Source organism: Peromyscus eremicus, chromosome 16_21 (genome assembly GCF_949786415.1).
Source record: "Peromyscus eremicus chromosome 16_21, PerEre_H2_v1, whole genome shotgun sequence".
NCBI classification, from domain to species: domain Eukaryota; kingdom Metazoa; phylum Chordata; class Mammalia; order Rodentia; family Cricetidae; genus Peromyscus; species Peromyscus eremicus.
The window spans coordinates 36,203,598-36,231,256 of NC_081432.1; the positions used below are offsets into that span (position 1 = coordinate 36,203,598).

The window sequence follows — 27,659 nt, forward strand, 5'->3', positions numbered from 1 at the left end:
AAAAAAAAAAAAAAAAAATTATTTGTTTTTATGTATGTGAGTGTTTTGCCTGAGTTTATGTAAGTACACCACTGCATGCAGATCTGTAGCTTGAGTTTTCCTGCCTGGCCCACAGTCAGGGCAAATCTCTCTCACCCGCCAGTCCCACAGCCACTCAGACCCGACCAAGTAAACACAGAGATTTATATTAGTTACAAACTGTATGGCCGTGGCAGGCTTCTTGCTAACTGTTCTTATATCTTAAATTAATCCATTTCTATAAATCTATACCTTGCCACGTGGCTCGTGGCTTACCGGGATCTTCCCATGCGGCTTGTCATGATGGCGGCTGGTAGTGTCTCTCTCTCAGCCTTCCACTTCCCAGAATTCTTCTCCTTGTCCCGCCTATACTTCCTGCCTAGCCAATGGCCAATCAGTGATTTATTTACTGACCAATCAGCAACACACTTGACATACAGACCATCCCACAGCACAGATCCCTTGGAAGCCTGAGGAGGGTGTTGGATTCCTTGGAACTAAAGTTACAGATGGCTGTAAATTGCTGCGTGGATGCTGGGAACTGAACCTGGGCCTTCTGCAAGAACAGCAAATGCTTTTCACTGATGAACCATCTCTCCAGCCCAGGAGCCTTTACTTAAATGGCAGTTTAGGCTTTTGGGTTGTATAGTTTATTTCACAAAACTTAACACCCATTTGTGTGTGTGTGTGTGTGTGTCTGTATTTGTTTGTTTCTTTTTAAACTCAGAAAAATTAAGAATAAAAGGGAACATCTTCAACTTGATAAAAGTCATTCAGGATGTTAACATCATGCTTGATTTGGGGACAGATCAGGAGCAAGGCAAAGGTGTTCTCTTTCAATGCTGCTGCTTAACTCTGCACTGAAATTCCTAGAAAGCACAATCCAGAGAAAAAGCGAAGACTCTGGGGTGAGAAAAAGATAACTGGTTATTGGCAGACAGCACATTCGTGCCTGTGGGAAATCTGAGCAGTATACCCAAACTATGGAACCAGTAAGTGAATTTCACAAGACGGTTAATTTATAAATTTCAGTTGTGCTACAATCTAACAACAAATGATAGAAAGTGAAATTAAAAAATACTGTTTTCACAGGGCCAAGCACGTTAGTCACCTAAGAATAAATCCAGCACTTAACTCTGGATGGAATGGAACCATGGTTGCATATTACAGAGGATACTGTGAAGTCTCAGAAACTTACAGATGTCTTTCTTCCCCCACCAATCCGTCGAGTCCAGGCAATCCCAGTCAAAAGCCCAGTGAGTGTTCCCAAAGAAACTGTATTCTGAAACTTCATACAAAACCAGAGGGGACAGATTACACAGAACCACTTGAAAAAGGCCCGATACCTGAAAGATTTACACTGTCTGATTTCAAGATTCTGAATGAAGCGACAATAATCCAAATTGTGTGGTATTGTCTTAAGAAATAGGTTAGTCAGCGGGCAGTGGTGGCCCACACCTTTAATCCCAGCACTTGGAAGGCAGGTGGATCTCTGTGTCTACAGAGAGAGTTCCAGGATAGCCAGGGCTACACAGTGTCTCGAAAAGTCAAAAAAGAGAGAAGGAAGGAAGAAATAGTCAAGCAAAATAGAAATTCTAGAAAAATATCCTTTTACATATGTTCAACTGATTTTGATAAAGGTCCTGAGACAAGTTGTCATCGGCTTTGTAAACTTGACATAAACCTAGGTATATCTGAGAAGAGAGACTCTAAACTGGGGAGTTGTCTCCATAGACTGGCCTTGTGGGCATGTCTGTGGGGCGTTTTCGTGATTGCTGACTGATGTGGGAGGGCCCAGCCCACTGTGGGAGGTACCATCCCTGGGCAGGTGGGCCCTGACTGTAGAAGAAATGCAGTTGAGCAATCCAAGAAAGCAAGACTTTATTCCTCTACGACCCCTGCTTCAGTTTCTGCCTTGGCTTCCCCTGATGATAAATTGTAACCTGTAGGCCAAATAAACCTGTTCCTCCACAAGTTGCTTTTGATAGTGGTATTTATTACAGAATCAGAAAGCAAACGAGAACATAAGTCATTGGGGAAAGGGAATTCATCTTTAAGAAAAGATTCTAAAATGACAGAATTGGTATAGATAAAAGCCAGTGCCACGGCCTGTCTTACTTATGAAGGGAAATTAATTTGTGATAGATTGTAGCTAGACCTAAACATAAGAGCCAGGGGGCTGAAGAGATAGCTCAGTGGTTAAGAGCACTTGTTCTTGCAGAGGACCTGGATTCTGTCCCCAGCAGTCACATCATGCTACTCATGACTGCCTATAACTCCAATTCCAAGGGATTCAACACCCTCTTATGCGTTCCTCAACACCTGTACTCACATAGTGCCTATACAAATAAGCAGGTAGGTACACACATGAACACATCAATAAAAGTAAATTTTAGAAAAAGAGCCAGTAGCTTTCCATGTATGCAGGCTACTAAGGGAGAAAAATATTATTATTCTTATCCACCTGTGAACCCTACACACCACATAAATGACCAGCCTGGCAAGACATGCCCACCAGTGCAATAATGGCAAGGTTGTCATGGGAGTAACTAACCACTTTGTCATTGGATTTAAGGCCCACTCCACAAGATGAAACCCATCCCTGGCACCATTATCAGGGCCAGGAACCTGTGGCTAGACAGGTGATAGGCCCAATGGGAGAACCTACCACGATTACTCAGCCAAATGGACACACTATTGAACTGATTCCTAATAGATCAGTACATCTCTCAACTCCAATCAGAAAAGGCTTCTTTGTGTAGTAGCTGGCTATTAACAGAGAGACTGACAACTAGTCCAGGTACAGAGAATGAGAGACTGTAGAATGCTCAGCCCTAAATGAGACATCTACATCACCCCCACCTCCAAGGCTCAGGGATCCTTGAGGGGAGAGGGGTCAGAAAGATTGTAAGAGTCAGAGGTGGCAGCTAACTACCAGTAAACAGTATTTTCTGGACACAAGAGGGCAGCTGCCCATGAACTGATTGGTGCTACAGCATGCACAAGACTGCGCAAGCTCAAGCCAGGCAAGACAGTGTGGAAACTGTTTGGACTGTTTTTTGTGGTAATAAATGACTATACACAGAATGTCTGGATGCTTTTTGGACTCCTTCCTCAGCTCACTAGTCGGCTTCTACTCTGCGTGTTTTTCCTTTTCTTAGTCAACCGTTTCTATTCTACACCTATCCTAAAAGGCATGACTTTTTTTTCCCCCATCTCCTCCTGGTAGCGGCTGGGATTTTAACATAACCTCTACCCTGTTTTCTTTTTAAACTCTGACAAAATTCCCTTGAGATTCTTTTTTATTCCATTTCTAGATTCTTTTATTAATGAGACTAAAGAACTCCAAAAGGGAACCTCAGTTTCTCTAGTAACAGGTAAAGAGAGCTCATATAGGGCAGAGAAAATGGTAACTATACAGAAAGGCAGGCAGCACCTCAGAGTCATTGACTGTGTGTCCTTGGGAGTGGGGCCTGCAGGGCCACTTAAAGACACAGGAAACCTCCAAACCCCCACTGTAGGTGGTCCCTCAGTATGGTGGTTCTGGGACCCTTGTGGATTCGAAACTCTGCAGCCTCTTAAATCCCTTACAAGACATAATGTGATATGTGCACAGGATGCTGTGCCCATCGTGTAGGGAGCTTTACAATCTCTAGTGACACAATTCCTAATGCAGAGTGAACGCTGTGTAAACAGGGGTTAGAGTGTGTTCTTTCAGGGAAAGTGACAGGCACAAATCTGTGCATGCTAGTACAGGCGCATTTTTCCTGCATAGTTTCTCACTGAGGCTGGTCAAACGCACAGATGTAGAACCTGTTTGTGCATGTAGAAACTGACTGTAATCACCACATTCCATGGTTTCTAGAGTCCTCTTTAGGAAAGGATTGAGACTTATAGAGATTCCCAGCATGGGGGAATCACTTGTATAGATATCATGGAAGAACAGAAACATTCACAGAGGCTTCTGAGACCATGAGGTTTGCTAGATCATGCCTCCAAAAGCTTTAATGCCTCACAGCCTTCCTGCAAGGACCATGTGCATCCCCACAATGGCAAAACTACTTACGAAGCAAAATTTGAAGCAGGCTAGAAAGACAAGAACAACTGTGGGGACACTGGGAGGAAAAATAGACTCTCGCTTTGGAGTCTGGGCGAGGCCTCTCACTAGTTGAGAATCAAGAATTCTAGCACAGGGCCTGAAGAGATAGTTCAGTGGGAGGGATTTGGTTTTTACATCTAGATTTCAATCCATCATTGAGAGAAACCAGGGTAAGAAAACAAGTCAGGAACCTGGAATCAGGAACCATGGAGAAACACTGCTTGTTGGCTTGCTCACTCACTTATGTTTCCCTAACTTTCTTATATAAGATGGGAGTGAGCAGAGAACCTAGAGGCCTTCCCAGAAGTGTCCAGAACCACACAAGCACAAATATTCATGCAGAAATGAGACTGCAGGCAGGTTAGTGCCCAGGGAAGAGAGACACATTGTGCCTTGGGAATTAGGTGTTGGTAGGATTTGATGTGTTTTTGTTGTTGTTGTTGTTGTTGTTTGGTTTGGTGTTTTTGCACCTCAGTCACAGAAAAACAGCAGAACAGACACAAGGTTTAAGATAAATACGGTGAGAGGCAGAAAAGAACGGGGAAGTACAGCCTTATTCAATTATGCCACACATCCCCCAGATCGGTCCTGGGATTGTAAATGTTCTGGAATGTCCAGCTCCAATGAAGTCCTAGTCCCTGGGAAAGTGAGTACAAGAGCCTCTTGATGAGTGAGGTGGGGAACAGTCCAGAAGCCGGGGGTGTGAGTGAGGGAAAAGCAAATGTAGGATATTGGTCATCTAGCCCTTTCGACATTCCCTATGCTCTGAATGACTCAGTTGTAGCCTCTCCTTAGAACCTGGAAAGTCTAATGTCCCAGGAGACTCACAGGGCAGCCCCACAGTGTGTGGCATATGTATTTCCCATTTTCCTTGAGGTCAGAAGATGGCAATACAGCCACCTTCACACACAGGGCTGTCTCCTCTCAGGCCTCCTGGGCTGCCAGGGATCTCCTCCCCAGCCTTCATCTTTACGCTCCCAGGGCTAGTCAAACTGTGGAGAGCAGGCTATCAGGAAGGGCAGGTCAGGTCAAGGACCTCAGGATACAGGGTAGGAGCTGCTATTCACAGGGTTGTACCTTCATCCAGACAGCCTCTGCTCTTCCAAGCCCTTTCAACTAATTTAACCAGGCCCATTTAGACGATCCTTTCTGGTTATGGTCTACAGTATCATCAATATACCACATCCTCACAACAGCACTTAGACCCGTGTTAAAATAGCTGGGTATGGTAGCCCAGTCATATTGGAACATAGGCTCTTTCCTGATGCCTACCACAATTTCCCTGATGACCAATGGGGTGGACCAGTTCTTCACGCACTTGTGGTTAATCAGGTGTCTCCTTTTTAAAGTGTTTCCCTAAACATGGGTTATTTGGAGCCAGTAAGGTGGCTCAGTAGGTAATGTGCTTGGCATTTTTAATATTGTAAATGTCCATATATTATAGAGATACATTTTTCTGTATTCTATTCCATCAGTCTTTTCTCGTGCTGGCACCACACTGCCTTAACCACAGTGATGCTCTAGTATATTTGACTGGTATTTTAACACGAGCCCATCTTATTGGCTTTCATCTTTCCACATCTTCTTAGCTACTTTTGTGTTCACATTTCCAGATGAACGCATTCATATGGAAACTACCGTCATCTTTTCAAGTCTTATAAAACTGTTTTACTTGGAATGTTATTTTACATGAAATCCCCCTGATGCTGAGCCATCCCGCCAGAAAACAAATGATGTTCACACGAACATTGGCATCTTTCGGTCCTGGGTTTGCACATTTATTAAGTTTATCCGAAGTAGAGTCTTGTCTCATTATTCATAGGTTCCATGTTAATGGATATGTCTATTTGACAAAGTGTATTCGTAATCCTCCCCCCCCCCCAAATCAGTGTTCCAGGCACTTTTGCAGACAGGTGTTTACTGAAAGCAGTTAAGTTTCTTGGTAAATTTCTTTTTGCATCTTTGTGCTTATTATTGAGATGATTTCATTGATTGAAATATCCCTAAAGTTGAGGCTGGAGAGATGGCTCAGAGGACTTGCTGCTCTCAGAGGACCCAGGTTCAGGTCCCAGCACCCACATGGAGGCTCACAACTGCCTGTAACTCCAGTTCCAGGGGATCCAGCGCCGCCTTCTGGTTTCTGCAGGTACACATGTGGTACACATAGACACATGCAGGCAAACATTCACATGACATAATACATTAAATAAAGACAGGATGAAAGAAAAGACCTCTGAAGTTTAGTGCTGAAGTGTCTTAAGACCGACACACAGAGAAATAATTTTACATAAACTTTGTTCAGGTTTTTAGTGTGTTGGGCATATGCAGTCTCTACAAGCCACCATGAAGATCTGTTGGCTCCACCCACCTTTCTGAAGGTGACTTTTTTCCTGTTTGCTCTTCTTTGCCTCTTTCTTCCAGATACTGGCCAGAACCTATGCCTTTTCTGGTACTTGGGGCTTCCTTACTCTTTCTCTAAAACTCCCCCTTGCCGTCACGTGGCTGCCTACTACCACAGGGCTGACCCACCATCCCACCCCCTAACCCCCACATCCCCACCCCATTTCAGCCTAATTCAAGTAGCGTGGCTGTTTTTATCTTCTCTGCTCCATTCTCCAGGCAAACGTCGAGATCCACAGCTTGTCTGCCCTGGGCTCTTTCTTTTAAACTCTAATAAAATTGTCCTCCAGCTTCTGTTGTAGTTTGTTCTGAAATTCTTTCATTAACGATACTAAACCCCCCAAAGGGGACCCTGCTTCTGGTAACATATTTGGTGGCTTGTTTGGGATATTACAGAAGCTCTTCTGCACACGACAGGTGACCACAACTCCAGGACCTTAGGCAAGCTCATTTATCTCTGTTGTCTTGGGGTCGATAAGCTGTTTGCCTAGTCCTCTGTCTTCTTGGGAGAAAAAAAGCCTTTTTTCTTCTCTCCCAGGCTTCCTAGTGTTGTGCCCAGATCGCGACCCCCAGAGAGACCACCAAAGACGATGAGCGTACCCAAATGCAAAAGCAAGGCTTTAATTCGGGATATCCAAAAGCAATACAAGCCTAGGCAGGGACTTCGTTCAACACATCCAACGCAGTGGAGGCTGGAGGAAGTGCCCAGCCTGAACTGTGCACAGCTTTTAAAGGCAAAAACCACAAGATTACAACAGCAGGGCCTTTCCATACATGTACATTTCTGATTGGCTCGTTTCTAGGGACTTTCCAGAAATCATTGTTTAATCTCACTTCTAAGGGGGTGGTTGCCCACCACTGTTTCTCATTGGCTGCCCTCAGGTGGGGACATTCTGTGGTTAAACAATCACCATGGAGACCAGGATTGGGACATTCCATGGTCACACAGTCACCATCACATGATTAACCTGTTATTCTGTAAAAATGGAGGAACTCTGGTCTCACACTAGGGGATGTGGAGTGCACACCCAGTTCCCCTCTTCCTTGGGTTGTTTCCCCGAGTGTCTGTGGCCATGTGCTGGGAGCTAAATAATGCTGTTTAACTCCCTGTCTTCTCTTTCGGGCGCAGGAGTCTCTCTCCACCACTATTCCCTCAGAGAATCTGGGAGACTTTGGATCAGGTGTGCGAGAAGGGAGGGAAACACACACAGAAGTTTGCTGCAGTTAGTTAGTTAGCTAGCTCACGTGTCCCACCACAACTTCAGGTGGGCAACCTGCTCTGCGTCGACTGCGTGGTCCCCAGGCAGATTTAAAACTGAGTAACGTTTTAAATCACGATTGGCTATTTTTAACAAGTTGGTTTCTAGGGGACGTGAATTTCTGCTAACATGGGGCGGCAGGGGAGGGTCACAGATCTGTTCTCAGCCGCCACGTTCGGAGGAACAAAGGGGAACCAAGGTTATACGTTCTTTCCCAGTTTCTCCACGCGGTCCCAAAGCAACAGCGCCACCTATGGGTCGCGGCACAGTTCCTTATTCCTTCACTTTTCCCCTTTTCCCCTCATGGGATGCTTTTCTAGCATTAAGATGCTAGATCAAAATCCAGATGACATCATTTGACGTGACCAATTACAGGGCTGGTAAGGCCTACGGACTCTTCTTCCTTGGGACACCGCGGAATTCCTTCCTCCTCCGTTTTTCTGCTTTGCTATTAGGCGCTTACACTCCTCCAGCTTTCTCTCCTGGCCCAGTTGTACCATGGCCCTCTATCTCCATGCTATACTAACTCAGGTGTTTTTTATTTTAGAGAAAAGGGATGGCTGTCCACATTTAATCCATGAGATGCCAGAATCCCACAGGAAATTATATCCTGGTGGGAGAATGGACTCAATTTATCATGGCGCTGAGCTCACAAATGTCATGGAGCTGAGCTCACAATTGTGACACAGGCATTCAGTCACACATCCCAATCTTCTCCATTTTTTTTTTCCTTTCCTGGATGCTTAATGGGATTGTGGAAATGGGAGAGACTCTATCATCGTGTGATAAGGTCAATGCATTCCCTTTATCAGACCAAAGAGGCCATCTCAGACCTCCACAGTGGGTTCTTTGGATTTTGACACACTATTTTGCATTATGCGTTTGCTGGGTTCTGGGAGGACTTGAGTTTTCCCAGCCATGTGCCTCCAACACTGGCCAGCTACCAGGGGAGTTGACATTTTTAAGACCTGGAAAGCTCACATGAATTTGCAGCAGGCTGGGAACCAGTCTTGGGAAAGCTCAGATCTCAACTGGAATGGAACCCAAAGAACAGATTGTCAGGTGCTAGACGAACCGCTACAGCCACTACAGGATCAGCCTGCTCAAGCTGGAAGCGGGAGGCATAAGCTCTTCAGGGTTAACGCCTGCTCTGTCTGCCAGGCCCCTCCAGGCCTGTTTCTGAGATAGAAAGTTCTTCCTTTCTGGACACTCTTTCACTCCACATTTCCCTGCTTTTGCTTCTGCCCTATCGTGCTCTGGTGCTGCCTGGCTTCTGTTTCCACTCTCCTGTTGCATCACGATAGACATGCAAAAGAGAAAAGAGCGGGCCGATGCCATCTCTTTCCGAGTTCTTGTGGATGTTTCCTCGTTTTCGGCATTTGGTATTTTCTAAATGACAGGGACTTTGATTCAGTTCCCATGTGGTAAATTACAATGTGGCTGTCCTAATCCAGGTAGCCTTATTAATAGCCATCTGCCGGTGGAAAATTCCTCCCAGAGTGTTTATCGTTCTAGCTTCCAGTCTAGATTGAGAAATGTGACATGGACTGACAGGTTATACATTTAAGAGAAAGGGGTCAAAGGGAATGTTTAAGAGGAATATTGGATAGTCAACCTCCAGAGGAGCTGAGACCCTCCCTGGCTTATATACCCACTAGAGGTCAGCTGACTTCCCTGACGCAAGTGTCAATATCTTCTCTAGGGGTTTTGGGTTTTTTTTTTCCTTTTCTCTTTTTTTTTCCTTCGGTTTTTTTTTTTTTTTTTTTTTGTGGCCCATTGAAACAAAGTTTGATAAGAAAAGGAGGAGAAGGAGAAGAAGAAAAGAACATTGAGCTGGGGACATGGAATATAGAGGAGGTGACCATCTTCTCATGTGTTAGCAATCAGGCATCTGTACTGACCTGTCCTTAGGGTCCTGACAGGATATGTCCTCAGCTGAAGCCACTAAGAGCACGCCCTACATGCATTTGCTAGGCTCCCTTATAAAAGGCGGGTCTTGCCCACCTCCCATCTCTCTCTTCCGCTGCTCTTGTCCCCAAGGACCAGTCTCTGCCCCCTTTCCTGTCCCCCTTCTCTACCCCCTTTCTCTGCCCCTTCTCTCTCCTCTTCCAATAAACCTCCCATGTGAGCCCTGTTGTATGGCGTGACTCCTTCCCGGCGTTTTTAAATTATAACACCCTGCCTACTGGCTGTCCTGAAGCCTGGCTCACTGCCAACACTGAGCTTCCGGTTGAGCAACTGAATGAATGCATGAGGGTGTCCACGCTTTCAGGGACTGAAGGACATCTTCCTCTCCACCAGTGTGCCGATGCAGGGAACCACCACACATCCTTCAGGCTTTTCTCTCAGGACTGGAGAGAAAAGTTGCATCAGGGCTGTCCTGCCACCAAGGGCTTGAGTTTTGTCTTTGGGGCGAGGGCTGGGGAGGTGCAACCTGCCTCCCACAGGTTCTCTGCCTGCTTCCCACTTTCATGAACTCTTCAACGCCTTCCTCTTTTCCTCATCATTTTCAACTTAAGCCCGAGCGGATGTTTCTCATTCTCCCATGATTTTTGGAAGTGGGCTCCTCGTCTCATTTCTTCAGCTTTAGCTTTCAGGAATGTGAATGTGAAGGCAACACAGACTCCATCTTAGACCACCTGCTGTACTCAGTTCCAGGAAGGACCTCAGGAATGTGCCATGACAACTCAAGCAGATACGGAGCGGTATCCTCCTGCAGACATTCTGTCTGTCTCCTTGAAGATATCTAGATAATCCTACTGAGCAGTCCAGATAATCCTGTTCAACGAGTTGTGGTTCCTCACCAAAAGTCTAACCCAATGGTTTCAAATGTGGTTTTGCACCCAAAGTCTAGATCAACAGTTTCACAAATTCACCTTGCCCCAAATCCCTTCCACCCAATCTCAAGCATGTAATTCCCGGCTTGTGGTTTTTCCCTATAAAAACTCTCTACACCTAGGCTCGTGGCCGCTGCCACATTTCCTTCCATCTGCCGTGCGGTGGCCCAGGTTGAAACTGACGATAAAAGGACCCTGATGTGCTTGCATTGGAAACCGGCTCCTTGGTGGTCTCTGGGGGTTTCACGAAACGGGTACAACATGAACACCATGTTTAATTAGCATGTCCACTTTTTGAATATCAGAACTCTTCCCATCTTTTCTGTTTTCTGAAGGTCTACAATATTTTTCTTATTAGTGACCTGTAATGGTTTTTGTTTGTTTGTTTTTTTTTATAGCTCAAGGACTGAGACTTGGAGAGAGTTATTGCAGCTTTGACATTAGAGAGCAGAACTGGTACTCAACTATTTAAAGAAGACAGTAGCAAATGAGCAGCCAGAGCAAGGCTTCCAATGTAAGAGATTTTATTCAGGCTCTGCACTCAATTAGAGGTACCTACAACAGACTACAGACAAAACCAATTAGGAAGGGCTCAATAAAAGTGTTCAGGAAACAGTAACACAGAGAGGGCTCAGTCTTACAGATCTCAGACAAGCTACCAACCGGGTCTTAATTTCACCCTTCATGTTGTGTGACAGAATTCTCAATTCACAAGGAAGAATCAATTTAAAACAAGTTCGTAGGTGTGGGGCCTAACTCCACGGACTCCCCCCAAAAACCCTGAGGACATTCTGACGGTTGCTTGTAAAGCTAGTGCTGTTACATATGCAGAGTGTATCAAAAGACTGAGAACAATTTGTGGGGGTGGGGGTGGGGGAAGCAGGATACAGAATGGCCAGAAAAAAAAAAAATCTCTAAGCTCAAACAGTAGGTTGGGAGAGGGGGAGCTGGTTCTCATCAACAGGGCAGGCACTGGATGGAAGGAAGGCAAGCCTTACCTCAGCAGAGAGGCTTGCTCCACAGGGTCCAGAGGCTGGGATCTATGAAGCCCTAGAGGAACCGTGGCTTGCTTAAAGTTAGCTGCCACTAGGACGCACGTGCCTTAGGGCTCCTCAGCCATGGGTCTTCAGCCCCTTGCGCTGTGGGTGGCTGGAATCTGCCAGGGCAGGGCTGCTCCTGGTGGCGATGTAGCAGCGAAGGCGAGGGTGGCAGTGTCCTAGGCCTCTAGTGGAGAGCCTTCTCTGGGAAAGTGGATGTCAGCATGACGGGGGAGGTGGGGGTGGGGGTGGGGTTTTGTTGTGCTGGGACCTATGCTGGCCTGGAAACTGGGGGATGATCTCACACACACACACACACACACACACACACACTATTCTTGAATGAGGTTTCCAAGTGTCATGTAGGTTCAGGGTGCCTCCCAATCCCCCACCCTGGGCACAGGGAAGGTATTGGGGTTAGACTCTGGGGACCTGGTGCCATGGGAAGAGCCATCCGAATCTGAGGACATCATCTCCCGGAGAAATGATCTCTTGGTGGGCTTCTTTTTCTTTTTTCTAAGGGTCTCTTGCCTCGACTGTTTCAAATTTCCAAGGTCTTCTTCAGTCACTGTCCAGAGTGGGCAAGATTTACTTGTCTCTGCTTCTCCCCTAGAGAGAGAGAGAGACAGAGGAGAGCTTTGAGGCTGATTTCAGGCACACCCTGGATTTGACAGCTACGGTGTGTGTGTGCAGAGATCTCCCGATCATCTCAGCAGAAGTATCTAAGCTTTGTCCACTGCCCTAGGTGTTGGACACTAGGCTTAAATTCCATTCAGTTCATGTCCATATGTAGGAGCCCCACCCAGAAGAGAAAACGTAACCATGTGGACCCAGTCCCTACCCAGTCAGTCAAGACACAGCTAACTCAAGCTCAGATGCCCCAGCACATGCTTCAGCACTGACCCACTGTCCACTACAGATGCGCCAGCCCAGCTCTATCACAGAGGAGGTTTCTCAAATCGTGTGGATCAAGGTACATCATCAGAAACTCCCAAATGCCAACAGTGATGTGACTTTTCCTTATATTTAATAGAAAAAGCACAGGCCTGCCCATGGGATGTCATAGATAGAGGCTTATTTAGAAGATGGACCCGACAAGGCTGAGTTATCAAGTAGTGGCTTTTCTACAGAGACAGCATCTTGGGAATGCCATGACGTCATTCTAGCCCACTCACCGTGGCCCACTGATTGGTCAATTTCTCTTTTTCCAGAACCTCCGGGCTGTGTGAAGAGCACTGAACACCTGGGTTTAAGCCTCACTTTTTGTTTCACACTTCTGCATCCCTTATCTTGACCACCCCTGCCTCCACTCAGAACATTTTTGTTTTGGTTTTACCCTAAAGTAACTCTGGATCGTTACTGTTTCCAGTTCTTCTGGGAGATGTGAGAGAAAAAGATGAGCTGGGAAAAGGCTCTTAGTTATTTTCAAACAGAAGATCCCATTATTCAAATTACTCTGTAATGGATCAAGATTGTATCACGTGTGATTATTTTTAAAGACTGGCACAAGGATCAGAAGGGAATTCACAAGAGAAGCTTAAAAAAAAATTGGCTCAAGCAGTAAGGGTAACATGGACGAAAAAGGCTTTCCTGGATCCCCCACACAAACTATCTTTCTTTTGTTTTGTTTTGTTTTTTTTGTTTTTTTGTTTTGTTTGTTTGTTTGTTTGTTTGTTTGTTTTTCTCGAGACAGGGTTTCTCTGTGTGGTTTTGGTGCCTGTCCTACCTCTCACTCTGTAGACCCGGCTGGCCTCGAACTCACAGAGATTCACCTGGCTCTGACTCCCGAGTGCTGGGACTAAAGGCGTGTGCCACCGCCGCCCTGCCCCACACAAACTGACTTATGCGGAGGTCCGAGCTCGTGTGGATGTCAAGTCTGTGGGAGAACACGTGCCTGGAGACACGGAGGCCACACCTCAAGGTCATACCAAGGACACCCGCCCTGTGAAATCTGAGCTCTTATCAACATCACTTCCACTGCTCCTCACACTGCTGCCTTCCTTGAAGCTAAGTTGGTTCTATTCGGTTTTTCTCCACTGGCCACCCATTAGCATCGATTGGCTTTGGAACATACAGCTTCTTAAGAAAATGAGCAGCAAGGAGGTAGCAGGAGTTTTCCAGAGGTGCTAAAAGCACAAGCGGAGAGAGACCTATCTACCTGCTGGCAGGAGCTGAGGGAGGAGGAGGAGAGGGGCCAAGAAGCAATACATGAATAACTTCTGCAGGGTCTGGTCATGTGAATGAGTTACAGGCCAGCTCCTAATGGAATTTTAGGCAGGCAATGATAAAATGGCAGGGGTTACTGTTATGGATAGAGGTAACAAACAGTAAGTTAGCAAGTGGGAAAAGAGTTACAAAAGAGAATACACGTATTTTCATTTTTTGCTATGAGGGTTGTAAATGAGCAAGGAAGACTAGACACTGGTATGGGATGTCTTTCTGTAGGCTGCGAATATATGCTGTTCCCATTGGTTAATAAAGAAGCTGCTTTGGCCTATGGCAAGGCAGGATAAGAGCCACGTAGGAAATCCAAGCAGAGGGACAGGGAGAAGAAGGGCGGAGTCAGGGGCAGACGCCATCCAGCTGCCCAAGGAGCAAGAGGCCAGGAGACTGCTAATGCCACAGCCACATGGCAATACATAGATTAATAAAAATGGGTTAATTTAAGTTTTAAGAGCTAGTTAGTAATAAGCCTGAGTCTTTGACCAAACATTATAATTAATATAAGCTTCTGAGTGATTATTTTATAAGTGGCTGCAGGATGCAGAAAAGCCTCCAGGCATAAGACACCTTGAAGTAAACTAGAAAAAGTTGCCTCTGGGAAATGGATTACAATAGAATCGATATGTCCCCCACCTTTTTACATTTAAAAAATTGCATGTATTTATGTATTTATGTATTTATGTATTTATGTATTTATGTATTTATGTATTTATGTATTTATTTATTTATTTATTTATTTATTTATTTATTTATTTATTCACTTTTATGTGTATGGATGTTTTGCCTGCATGTACGTCTGTGTACCACATGTGTGCCTGGTGACTGTGGAGGCCAGAGAAGGGGATCAGATCCCCTGGGACTAGAGATATGGATAATTGTGAGCCACCATGTGGGTCCTGGGAATGGAACCCAGATCCACTGAAAGAGCAGCTAGTGCTTTTAACTGCTGAGCCATCTCTCCAACCCCATGTTTCCCACATTTAAAATACGTTTTGCAGCTGTTATACATGATAAGGAAAAACAATAGAGCTTTTGGCTTTGAAGAAAAATATGAATCAACACAGCAGATGAAAAAAATCTAGAGGAATGCATACCAAACTGCTGTGCTTATTTTTGACATGTTAGGCTGTGGATTTCAAAAGGTTTTCCAGTTGCCTTTAATTTATAAGTAATATTAATCACGCATTACTTTTGGAACAAGAATAAAACAAGACAAGTTGCCATGATTAGGACAAAAAGGTTTGATCAGGAGAAAACTTTTTTTTTAATTCATTTATTTTTATTTTTGAGTGTTTTGTCTGCATGTATTCAAGTGCGCTGTGTGTGTGTGTGCACTGCCCAAGGAGGCCAGAAGATCATCCGGCTGGAGACTGGCTTGCCTCAGTCTACAAGGGTGCATCCTCCACATGGGGCTGATGTGCAAGCTCCTACCCCTGCCCTCCCCCTTATACCTTATTCTGCTTCTTGGCCACAACCAGTATGGAGATAGGAAGGGCTGTCATGACCTCATGGAAATAAGCCATAACCATGATTGGACGTGACCCATTCAATGACTTTCTTTTGTTCAGTTTCACACTAAAGAAGCATTAAACTAGGTGATGGATTAATTATTTTAGGTTATAGATTTGGCTGAATACAAGGTTAAACGTCCCTTATCTAAAATATTTGGAACCAGAAGTGTTCCAGATTTTGGATTATTTGTGTATATGTAATGAGACGCCTTGCAGAGGGAACTCGAGTCTGAACAATGAAGTTCAGTCTGTTTCTCACACACCTTTGTGCATCCTGTGTAAGCTGAGGTATACTGTGTCTTTGGTGGCTCTGAATTGTGACTGTAGCCTAACACCTAAGTTAGGTGTGAAGCTTTCTGCTCGTGACATCAGGTTTGTTTGAAAAAGGGCTTGAATTTCTGAGTGTGGTAGTTTGAATGGAATGGCCCTATAGGCTCATAGGGACTGGCACTATGAGGTGTGACTTGTTGGAGTAGGTGTGGTGTTATTGGAGGAAGTGAGTCATAAAGGGGCTTTGAGGTCTAAAATGCTCCAGCCAGATCTACTGTAACATTCACTTCCTGCTGCCTGTTGATCCAGATGTAGAACTCTCAGCTACCTCTCCAGCACTGTGTCTTCCCGCCATGATGACCATGGACTAGATGTCTGAACTGTAAGCCAGCTCCAATGAAATGTTTTCCTTCGTAAGAGTTTTCTTGGTCATGGTGTCTCTTCAGAGCAATAAAACCCCAACTAAGTGAGCATGCCAGATTTTGGATTTTTGGATTAGGGATGCCCAAACTGCAATCTACTAAACAGGATCAAAGCGTGCACATTGGGGTAGAATGAGAAGCCAGGCACCGTTTCTTAACTAGCTCTTTAGAAGGTTCTGGTCTCACTTCCTGAGAGAAAGTGCTGAGAAGCCATGATCAAGATTTGCCAATATCCTGGTTCTCTTGCTGGCCTCCAGAGGCCTCTTTTCTACATTGTTCCAAGTGTCTCTTTTGCTCTGGAATAGGCACCAGACAGATGTCTCAGGGGGAATAAGAAGGCCTCTGAATTGACAGCTGAAGGAGCTGAAGATCGAGAGGGTCTCAGAGTCTCTGTGACTCTTGAGGACAACTTAGCGTTCTCTGTCCTATGGACGAACATAGGACATGCACAGGCAGAGGTTTTGGCTGAACTGCTCATTTTTCAAGGCTTGGCTCCAGCATAGAAAATGGGGCTCTCGTCTGCAGGGATGAAGAAATGATGAGATGTCCTAACTCACTAATTTCAAATGTCCAGCTCCCTCCCAAGGAAGGAAGCATTGTCCAGAGAGACTACATCAGAGTGAGGGAAGTGACGAGTCCCTGCGATGTCAGAAGTGGTGCTGGCCCTTGATGTTTCAGTCAATGAGTTCATTACCCTGCTGCTGAGAAGGCAGTGTGAGGCTGTTCCGCGCCATCCAGGAAGGAGGCTAAGTCACTTGGGAATCGCCCCTCCCACGGAAACATGTGCCTGAATCCATGGGAACTCATCAGGCTGTTCCAAGGAGAGACAGTGGGAGGCTAACGTTGTGTGCAGCAGGGAATAGTGAGCTGACCACAGACTCAAACAAACCACCTCAGAGTCCTGGGAAAGTCTTCTCTTGGGCTGTCTCACACACGACAGTGTCCCTAGGACCACACAGCGGCAATCAAGCAGCGAGGGAAGACGATCCCTTCCCCTCTGGTGCCTGATTTTTCCTTCCCATAAGATGGATTTTTCTGGAGCCCCAAGAAAAGGATTAGTCCTATGTGGCTTTCCTGCAATCACGTTTGGAATGTTGTCACTACTGTTGCCACTATTGTTTGTTATTCCAATTAAGAAATCACACACCCTCTCAAGAGAACATCTTTCTAGAGGGCTGACTTGCCCTGGCCTTGCTCTGTCAAGTGGGCAGGTAGACTCCAGCTCTGCTAGAGAGGTTTGCTACAGAGCACCAGGTATGTGGATTCTGCTCAGACCTGCCAGACACCCCAGTCTGGAGATAGCTTTGTGACACCACCTGGCTGAGGTGATTTCCCTCCAGGGAGAAAACTAGACGCCAGAACATCAAACCCACCAGGCTCTGCCTTCCCCTGCAGCAAACAGAGACCACAGCCCTCTGACAGGAAGGAACAGGACCCCCAAAGAGGTAGCCAGGGAAATTCCTGCCTGGGTGAGGGTAGAGGATGCCGGGTGGGGGACTGTGGTGGTGGGGAATTCCTACTGTTCTGCTTGCTTCTTAAGAGCTCCTGAGATCACGTGAGAGAAATGACATGTTTTCTTGAGATGAATGTTCTAGACTAGTGAGAGACTATTTTCACTCGGAAAGAGCATGTATGAAGCTATAGAACATAGAGGAAAGCTTGGGGACACAGAGAGGAAGAGGGAAGGAAGAGAAGGTGGGTCCCCTCAGAAGACACGCTCTTAGTGGGAGGCACAAGAGGAAAGAAGCGGCCAGGACCCGTGTCACACGTCTCCTGAGGCAAACAAAGGGATGCTGGCGTGGTCCCTTGAGAGCTAGACTTTTGTTAACATGGTGACGTATTTTGCAAGCCAGTCTTATTAAAGGTCTCCAAGAGTCCCTTAGCTGTCAAGCACGGGTTGAAAATGGAATGCTGCACAAACTCTAGTCAGTTAGTTTTGATCTTAGTGTTCCTCTGAATAGTCTCCTTCCCATCTTTCACTGGTTATACCCTCCATCAAGGAGTAGGAGAGAGATCTTTCTGCAGGAAATGCTCTGTTAGTCACAGATGAAAGCTTCAAGAAGGAAGAGAAGAGGGTGAGATGACAGAGGCCAGCATGTTGTACATGTTGGTCTACCCAGGTGTCTGGAGGTGAAGGGCCCTGGCTGATCACCCCTGAATTTGATAGGCACAACTGAGTCAATACCAGAAACTAATGTTCCGTTGAAACTAATGTGCCTGTGGATTTCTTGAATGACGCAGGGACATGAACATGAGGAATCAGGATTCTCAATAACGGCCTCCTTGGTATAAAGGCCCGAGGATTTATTACAGACATCCAAAAGGAAATGGTACATGAGGTAAGTGTGAGTTAGCTACCAGTGGAAGACCTAAAAGAAGGGAGAGACTAGAAAACAGCTACATTCCACTCTTGTGTTCAGCCCTGGTTATAGAAGCGGAGACCGATTCTGCTCTGGAATTAGTAGGTTGATGATGGCTCCTGCTTAGGAAAAGGAAACATAGCTTGTTGCTCCTAGGAAGGCATTGAGAGTGAGACAAAAAAAAAAAAAAAAAAAAAAAAGGGAATTAGAGAGTCAATGAATATATCTCCTGTGTAAGCCCTAGAGGAGAGAGTAGATAATTAGTAACTAAGAAATTTAAATGAGGCCTAGGGAATGTGCAAAACGAAAGCTTTTCCTTCATACAGAAGGAAATGAATTTTAATTAAAAAATGACTAATGATAATGTTGCGTTCAGTGAAAATAGTCAATACCTAGACTAATAGTCATATTCTTTTATCATGGACTAGAATTTAAAGATATTTATCTCCAAAGGTTCATATGCTATAGGGTTGGTCTTCAGTGTGGCCATGTGGAGGGGTGATGGGTCCTTTAAAAGGTGAGACCCAGTAGGAGACAGTTAGGTCACTGGAGACTGGCCCCTTTAAGAGATTATTGGGTTCTCCTGGGGTGAGCAAGTTGACAGACAAGAGCAAGTTTAGCCCCTCTAGTTTCCTCATCTTACCATGTTTCGACCCTTTACTCATAGGATACTATCCGCTATGTTCTGATAGGACCAGAAAGGCCCTCACCAGAGGCCAAATGGATGGACTCACTTGACCTTGGACTTTCAACCTTCAAAATTGAACTATAAACATCTTTCTTCCTTTGAAAAGTTCTTAGCCTCAGGCATTTTGTTATAGCAACAGAAAGTGAACTGAGACAGGCTAGCACAAGGGAAATTTTCCAGAATGAAAATCTACACAAGATGTGACATGGTCACCTTAGTACATGCAAGAAGCCAGCTAGGTACCAGGACATTTCATGGTAGTGGGAATGCTTGAGTCCAGTCTTGGGATTTCCCAGGTGGCTAAGGAATAGTGTTCTGAGAAAGTAACACCCAGTTTATGCAAAGCACAGAGACCTAAGAAAGCGTGGTGTTGGGAAGTAGTTAGTATGCCCTGGAGGGTTGCTTAGAAGTGACTGGGAACAAGAGAGACTAGGAGACAGGCAACACCACACTAATTAGAGGTTAAAATAGGGTAAGAGGGACCCAGATGGGGGTGAGATCTGAGGGTTTTTAAGTAAGGGAGATGACACAAGAACCTTTTGCACTCTAAGAAAATCAATCAGTTGAGCCCCCCCAGGGAACCAACATGCCTGGGTTTGGGGGCAGGACTAGTGAGAGCAACTTGGAGCTTCTGCCCAAAGCACTAAAAAAAAAAACCTAAAAGAGCTAAAAAAAAAAAAAAAACCGATCTCCAAGCCTGGATCACAGCGACTTGAAGGCATATGGGCTATGGTGAATGACTGGTAGATGTCCACTTGGACAATTCCACGGGAGGAAGAGGAGCTGAGACAAGGAGTCCCGGGTTGGGAGCAGGTGTGGGGACTGAGTTCAGTCTGCGTAGATTGAATTGGAACTCCTGTAGGGTCAGGTGGAAATAGTCAGTGGGAAGCTGGGGGAGTGGCTTGTTGTGAAAAGACTTGAGTTCAAACTCCCAACCACTACGTAAAAGTTGGGCATAGGTACATGTGCCTGCAACCCTAGTGTTGAGGAGCGGAGACTGGGGATCCTGGGAGCTCACTGGTCAGCCAGTGAGAGATTTAAAATTAATGTGGAAAGTGACAGAGGAAGAGACCCAACACCCTCTTGTGGTCTCCATGTGCACATGCATGGGCACCTAACACACACACACACACACACACACACACACACACACAGTTCAGTGGGCATTTGGGAGTAATGCCAATCCCATCATGCATAATACCTACACTGTGCCAAGCATAGCCATCAATAATCTCATCTGAGACCTACAGCCCCTAGTGGGGCAGGTTATGGATCTATGACTCAGTTTCCAAAATGTCCTTTCCATTGTAGCATTCTACTGCAGTTGCCCATTACATACACCCACACAGCTTTCATAAGGACTCACTGTAGGGTTGTAACTGATGCAGAGCCACAGACTGGGTTAGAGAAAGAGACACGGGGTCCTTGGTGTGAGTGGCATCATGGAAGCAATGGTGTTCATACAATAAGGCAGAGAGAAGACCCAGGGAGCCATGGCAGGCTTGGGAAGGCAGGTTCAGAAGCCAAGTGCCATCCCGAGAGCAAGCAGGGTCAGGGTGGGCAAAGCCTGCGGGCTGGGACACGTGTGAGGTCCCAGTTGGGCTCTGTGGAATCCCTTCCTGGTAAGGGGGCTAGGGAAAACTGATGTCCACATTTAGGGAGAGAACTGAATGGAGACAAGGTTATCCAAGTCTACAGAAGAGACTAGTGAGAAGTGAAGTGTGAGTTAGATCACACTACAGTTATGGGGGAGGGGGCAGGGACAGATAGGGAGGGAGGGAGGGGAGAGGGAGGGAGGGAGGGAGGAAATATGCACACACACACACACACACATACACACACACACACATACACACACACATACACACACACACACACACACACACACACACACTCTGTGGGTAAATTCAAGGGAAACTTGTTTTTCCCTCTGAGGTAAAGGTTTCACAGGGGAAGCTAAGGAGAGAGTATTGTAGGATGCAGTGGTCACCCACAGAGTAAGGACCCAGGGCATGGAGGAATGGGCCTCCAGAACTGGCGGGTAGATCAGTTTTTAATAGGACGAGAGACACTGATATTTTTTGACATCACAGAGAAAGATTAGGAGTCCCACATGCCCCAAACTGGGGAATACAAAGCATTTCATTTCTGTAATGAAGATGAATGAAGGCCAAAGGCTACCCATAGAATAAAAGGTTCACACCCCGAACAACATGTTCACTCCGTGGAACCGGAAGGTGTTTCCCGGATCCCCTCATCACAACCCTTGCTCAAACCTCACATTTGTTTCTTCTTTATGTGCCTTTAACTCCAAGGTCATGGTGCTGTGAGGTCAGCCTTGCCCTTGCTGGCGCCACGGACTTGAGTTTTGTCTGCTCTTCCACCTCAAGTCTTTCTTATTGACACTGGGCCAGTCTGCCTGCACATCTCTCAGTAACTCCACTGTGTAGACCCTGGGAATCCCAAATCACCCACCAACATGCTCATCTGGTAAGCCACTTCAGTATCTCACTTCCACCTCCCTATATGGAAGGGACAGTTAGGGGACAGTTCCCAAGTGAGGTTTAATTACAAGGCCTTGAATCCTTACACACAAAAGGGGCATAATCACTCCTTTTTCATGGCAGGATTGAATGTTTTTATGAAGGGTCAGTGAAAATAATGTTGACTCTGAGATTAGAACCGAAAGGAATGACCAACGGCATTCAGTGGTAGGAGGTTGATTGACTAATGATCGCAGAACTGAGCCTTCCATCTCTCCTCCCCTCCCCTACTACTCAGAAGGTGTAGATCTCAGCAAGGGAATAAAGATGCAAAGATATGAGTTGATATTTAAGAGGTAGAGGTTGGGTGTACTCACACAGCTCGGTCCTTCTCAACTGGGGATGCTTTTATCTGGGAGCAAGAGAGAGCATACTTGTTTTGGCTGATCTTTATAAGTGCACTCCGAGGGCAAAATTCCTGTAATCATACCAAAAGAGGTCACGTCATTTGAACCCAGGAAGTCCCCAATTCATGAACAATTTTATTCCAGCTCAAGCTGTTATCGTTAGCTACTAGTCATTACCCCATTTGGGGTGCCACTCAAGAGAGCAGGTTAAGTTCACTTTGACTTACAAATCTTTGCTGAATAAAAGTCATTGCTAATTCCTCTGTCATTCATCTAAATTCTAGGTCAACTGCCAGGCCTGCTCAGGTTAGTCACACATGTACACACACACACACACACACACACACACACACACACACACACACACACACACTTCTATCTTGGTTTCAGCCTCAGCCATCTCTTTTTCAGATAGCTGTGACCATGACCCTGTCGCTGAAAGTCCTGCTTTCCCTTGTGAGGTTTCCCAGAATCTTTATGAGAATCTTCAATGTCCTTTCCCCTGACTATAGCATTCTGGCCCCCAGGGACTTCCTGCCCTGAGGGTCAACAACAAAGTCACTCCCTGGAATTTGAGGCCTTTCTTGAGGGACCTCAGACCATCTGCTATGTACCTCCCCCTGTCCCTGAGGCATGCCTCAGGACACCATTTCACACGTCCCTGGCTTGTTTCTTCCCATATAGACATTCTCAAGCAGCACTACACACTGGGAATGCTCATCCAACAGACAGACCATGAGGTAGCAGGGGAGGACAAGACTGAGAAAGGCCCAGGAGGTGCCTGCATCTAAGGGCTTGCAGAAGAGCACACGCAGGAACAAGAAGTCACACACACAGAGTGGTACTGAGGCTGGGAGGTGTCTCAGAGATAAAGAGATTGTTGTGCAAACAGGGGTGGAGTCTGGACCCCTAGAACCCACGTAAACGTTGCGGGCGTACACATGGCAGCCCATCTGTGATCCCAGCACTCTACCCAAGGGCAGAGACAGGATCCCTGGCTAGCTAGCCCAGCTGAATGCGTGCGCTCCAGATTTAGCCCTGGCTTCCACACACATCTGATCATGCATACAGACACGTACATACATACATACATACAGAGAGAGAGAGAGAGAGAGAGAGAGAGAGAGAGAGAGAGAGAGAGAGAGAGCGCCCAGAGTGAGTCTCTCCAGCTGTCAACTGCAGTGTGACAAGGCAAGCCAAATGATCCTCCCATAGAAGCAAGGAGACCACAGTGCTCTCGGCATGAGTAGAGTCCAAACCACAAGGGATGCCTGAGTAGGAGGAGGAGACAGCTGCATCCCCTCAGGTCTCAGCCATCCTCAGCCCAGGGGGAAAGCCCTTTTCTGGGTGGACACTTACTCGGCGGTTGTTACACTTCAACACGGTATAGAATTTTTCTGAAGGCACACTCTGATCTGGAAGGGCTATGACGATGGCGGGGACATAGAAGTCAAATCCTTTGTTTGTCACGATTTTGGCAAACACATAATCCCCAACCTGTAGAAGAAAGCACATTCCATAGCAAATAAATTATGTGCTTGCAGAGCTCACACATAATTTAATATAAGCTTGTTTCACACTAATCCCTGATGACTGGCAGGTACTGGTGATAAAATTCTGATATACAGCTTTGAAAAAAAAAATCAGACAAGAAAGGGTTCCAGAATTCTCTGAGTTTATTGGGCCACACCTGCAATTTTGTGAGCACTTTGGAAAACCCAGTTTTGGTAGGAGTTTGGCAACTGACAGTCAGCAAGATGGTTAGGGTTCTGAAACTCACAGAGATTGGTAGAAATAAAGACTGGGGCTGAAGGAGTGTCCAGGGTGTTTGATATAAAAGACGGGGACCGTGTCCCCAGTGTTAGAAGGGCTGTCCCCCAGACACAGGAAAAGCATGTCAGTCCCAGCACAGACATGGAATCCATGGTGAGGGCTACACAGAGGTATAGATGACTTTGCAAAAGGGCACAGTGAGGCTGCCGGGTACCTGTCAGTCACCAGGAGGAAAGTGCAGGAGGTGTGCTGTGGGTCTGATCCAGGAAGAAGGAACAGACCAAGGATAACCCACACGATCCCTCCCTGTCTTGTACCATGCAGGAAACAGCAGGACTGGGGCTTTGAAAGGCTTTCCTTTTGGGCCTTGCCCTCCCGTGTCTTGGTGTTAAGACAGTGGCAGGCAGATGAACCGGGCATGGTGTAGAGACCTATTCACTTATAATCAGGTGAGAACGTATTCATCTGTCTCATCCGTGGAAGGCACACTCGGAGTAACTGCATTATGACATCACAGGTTGGCAGCAGCTGACTACAAGGTCACAGAAATCACTAGTTCTGTCCTTGATACACATAACAGAACGCAGCCTTCTGCAGTGAAAGCTTCAGGAACACTGGGAGTCCCACGGTTTCCTTCCCCCTCGCGACAAGTGTTACAAGACATTAGATAAGCCACTAGACACGGTGGACGGCTACATTAAGAGGGAGTTGGCACATCAGTCACAAGCAGAGACATTGCCAAGTGATAGGTACTAGAAACTGGCTGCTGCTCTTCCTGCCCAGACAAGCTCCCTACAGGAGCCCAAGAGGGATACATAGGGGCCTCTGTAATCCAAAACCCTGTGGACAGTATAAAGCAGTGGTTCTCAACCTTCCTAATTCTGTGACTCTTTAATACAGTTCCTCAGGCTGTGGTGACCCCCCCAACCTTAAAATTATTTTCGTTGCTACTTCATAACTGTAATTTTGCTACTTTTATGAATCATAACATAAACATGTGTGTTCCGATGGTCTTAGGTGACCCTTATGAAAGGATAGTTTGCCCCCAAAGGGGTTCTGATCCACAGATTGAGAATCAGTTGTATCAAGGGTCCCAGAAGGGATCAGAGAGTAGGTACCTGAAGTTGTGGGCAGGGCATGGCACCCCCAACGGGTGTGATGAAGGAGATGGGCACAATCGTGGTTTCTCCATACCTGAAGTCTACCAGCGCGTGAGTGGGGCTCACACATTTCTTCACAACCCCTGGAAGAATCAAAAGAAACAAAACACGATGACAGCAGCAGTTCTGCTCCACCCCATGGTCTGTGCTGAGTCAAAGCACAGGCCTGTTTAAATCAGCACACCCCTTTGATCCCTGCAGGGGGAAAGTCGGATATAGTCCGATGCCTTCTGGGGCTGAACACAAAGCGGAGGAATAAAATGTTCTGGTTTCAGAGGTGAAGGAGAGCCCACTCATTCAGCACTAGCAGTATCCCATCCTGCTGACTGTTCTAGGAACAGCTTCCTACTGGGCACCCCCCCCACACACACACACAACCAAATATTATCTATTTATTATAGTCCCGTGTCCTTCTAAAGAGACTGAGTGTAGGCACTGTTAAATTGTGAGAGTAAAGAGGAAATATAAATGCCCACCTCAATCACCTTTTCATTTGATATTAGATAAATGAAAAGATCACCAGGTTGAATATACCCCATGGCTTTCCTAAAAAAAAATGGAAGAAAAAAAAAAAAGCAGCCACAAGTAGTTTGTCTTTTCATTATACGTAAAGAGAACGTTACACATATTTTTCAATTTTTATAATTTTATTTATTTAGAAACAGTGTCTCATTTTGTAGCTCTGGCTGGCCTAGAACTATCTATGTAGATCAGGCTAGCCTCTGCTTCTCAAGCATTGGGATTAAAGGCATGTGCCACCATGTCTGGCCAATTTTATATTCTTCACTTTTGCATATTGTTGTGCTGAGGACTGAACACAAGGACGTGTACATTTAAGGTAAGCACCTGCAGTTAACCAAGTGTAGTGTGTGGTCCCAGACCATTGTCACAACAGTCTTACCAGCAGTCTAATCCTTTCAAATCCTGTGTGGAAAGACAGGGCAGCTGAGGTGCCGGCAAGCTGGGTGACTGCAGGCAAGCAGTTAATACAGGAGAGGGAATTCAGGTGAATAAAAGCTTGGTGTTAGCTGGCTAGAAACATTTAGAGGAGTATCCTGCCACCCTTCCTTGCTTATTTTTTCCCCATTGTAACTTGTACTTACGACACAGGGCAGAAAACACTATGAATTCCCTGGTGAAAAATTCTTTTCTGTCATTGGAAGAATGACCCAGTTCCCATAAGTAATGATCTCATCATGTTTGAAATGAGTCTTCCTCCTTGCCTGTCAACATCTGAACAGGACAGGCCACCCATCAGCTGGCCACTTCCACCCTGTAGGAAGTAGTCATTTTCCTCTTCGACTCATGGGATAGATATGGCTACATGGGAGTCCCTGTTATGATTCCGAGGCTAACAGTAACAGCCAGCCAGGCTGAGTGTGCACCAGTGTGAACGTGTTTTCAGGCAATGGGCACCCAACTCAATACTGCAACACTGCTTTTCTGCTGACTGATGGCATTTAAATCAGACCTTTTCATGAGGAAGGACTAGGAGGTTTAGACCAACAGTCAGCAGAAAGAACCACCAATAAATTGTCTATTAAAACCTATTTGGCCTTCATTACCCCCCACACACACACACACACATCCAGTTTGCTCATGTAGATCTTATCCATTTCTCTGTCGTTGGGCGATCCCTGGGTCTTGGGGAAGATTGATTCCCAATTTTCTAAGAAAGCGCCATATTGACTTCCAAAGTGGCTGTACAAGTTTGCACTCCCATCAACAGTGGAGGAGAGTTCCCCTTGTTCCACATCCTCTCCAGCATAAGCTGTCTTTAGTGTTTTTGATCACAGCCATTCTGACAGGTATAAGGTGGTATCTCAGAGTCGTTTTGATTTGCATTTCCCTGATAATTAGGGATGTTGAGCAATTCCTTAAATGTCTTTCAGCCATTTGAGCTTCCTCTGTTGAGAATTCTCTGTTTAGCTCTATAGCCCATTTCTTAATTGGACTGTTGGACATTTTGATGTCTAATTTCTTGAGTTCTTTATATATTCTGGATATCAGCCCTCTGTCAGATGTGGGGTTGGTGAAGATCTTTTCCCATTCTGTAGGCTGTCGCTTTGTCTTATTGACCGTGTCCTTTGCTCCACAAAAGCTTCTCAGTTTCAAGAGGTCCCATTTATTAACTGTTTCTCTCAGTGTCTGTGCTACTGGTGTTATAGTTAGGAAGTGATCTCCTATGCCAATTCGTTTAAGACTACTTCCTACTTTCTCTTCTATCAAGTTCAGAGTAACTGGGTTTATGTTGAGGTCTTTGATCCACTTGGACTTAAGTTTTGTGCATGGCAACAGATATGGATCTATTTGCAGCCTTCTACATGTTGAAGGGCAAGGGTCGGGGGAGAAAGAGCTTAGGGGAGTGGGAGATCCCAGCTGGATCAGGAACAGAGTGGGAGAACAAGGAAAGAGATACCATGATAAATGAAGACCCCAGGGGAATAGGAAGAAACAAAGTGCTAGAGAGGTCCCCAGAAATCCACAAAGATACCTCCACAATAGACTACTGGCAATGGTCGAGAGAAAGCCTGAACTGACCTACTCTGATGATGGGATGGCCGAACACCCTAACTGTCATGATAGAACTCTCATCCAGTGACTGATGGAAGCAGATGCAGAGATCCACGGCCAAGCCCCAGATGGAGTTCCAGGAATCCAATCAACGAGAGAGAGGAGGGATTTTATGAGCAAGAGATATTGAGACCATGA

At 45.9% G+C, this 27,659-nt stretch overlaps 1 protein-coding gene across 1 annotated transcript in view; it reads right to left on the reverse strand.

Moving 5' to 3' along the window:
• Positions 1 to 11,120: 11,120 nt before the first annotated feature.
• Positions 11,121 to 27,659, reverse strand: part of Vwa3b (von Willebrand factor A domain containing 3B) — a 180,197-nt gene continuing 163,658 nt past the window's right edge. The window contains 6 exon segments of the mRNA XM_059281386.1: positions 11,121 to 11,178; positions 11,612 to 11,849; positions 12,083 to 12,259; positions 21,985 to 22,085; positions 23,374 to 23,511; positions 24,906 to 25,030. Coding sequence (XP_059137369.1) covers positions 11,726 to 11,849; positions 12,083 to 12,259; positions 21,985 to 22,085; positions 23,374 to 23,511; positions 24,906 to 25,030 — 665 coding nt within the window. The 3' untranslated portion in view covers positions 11,121 to 11,178; positions 11,612 to 11,725.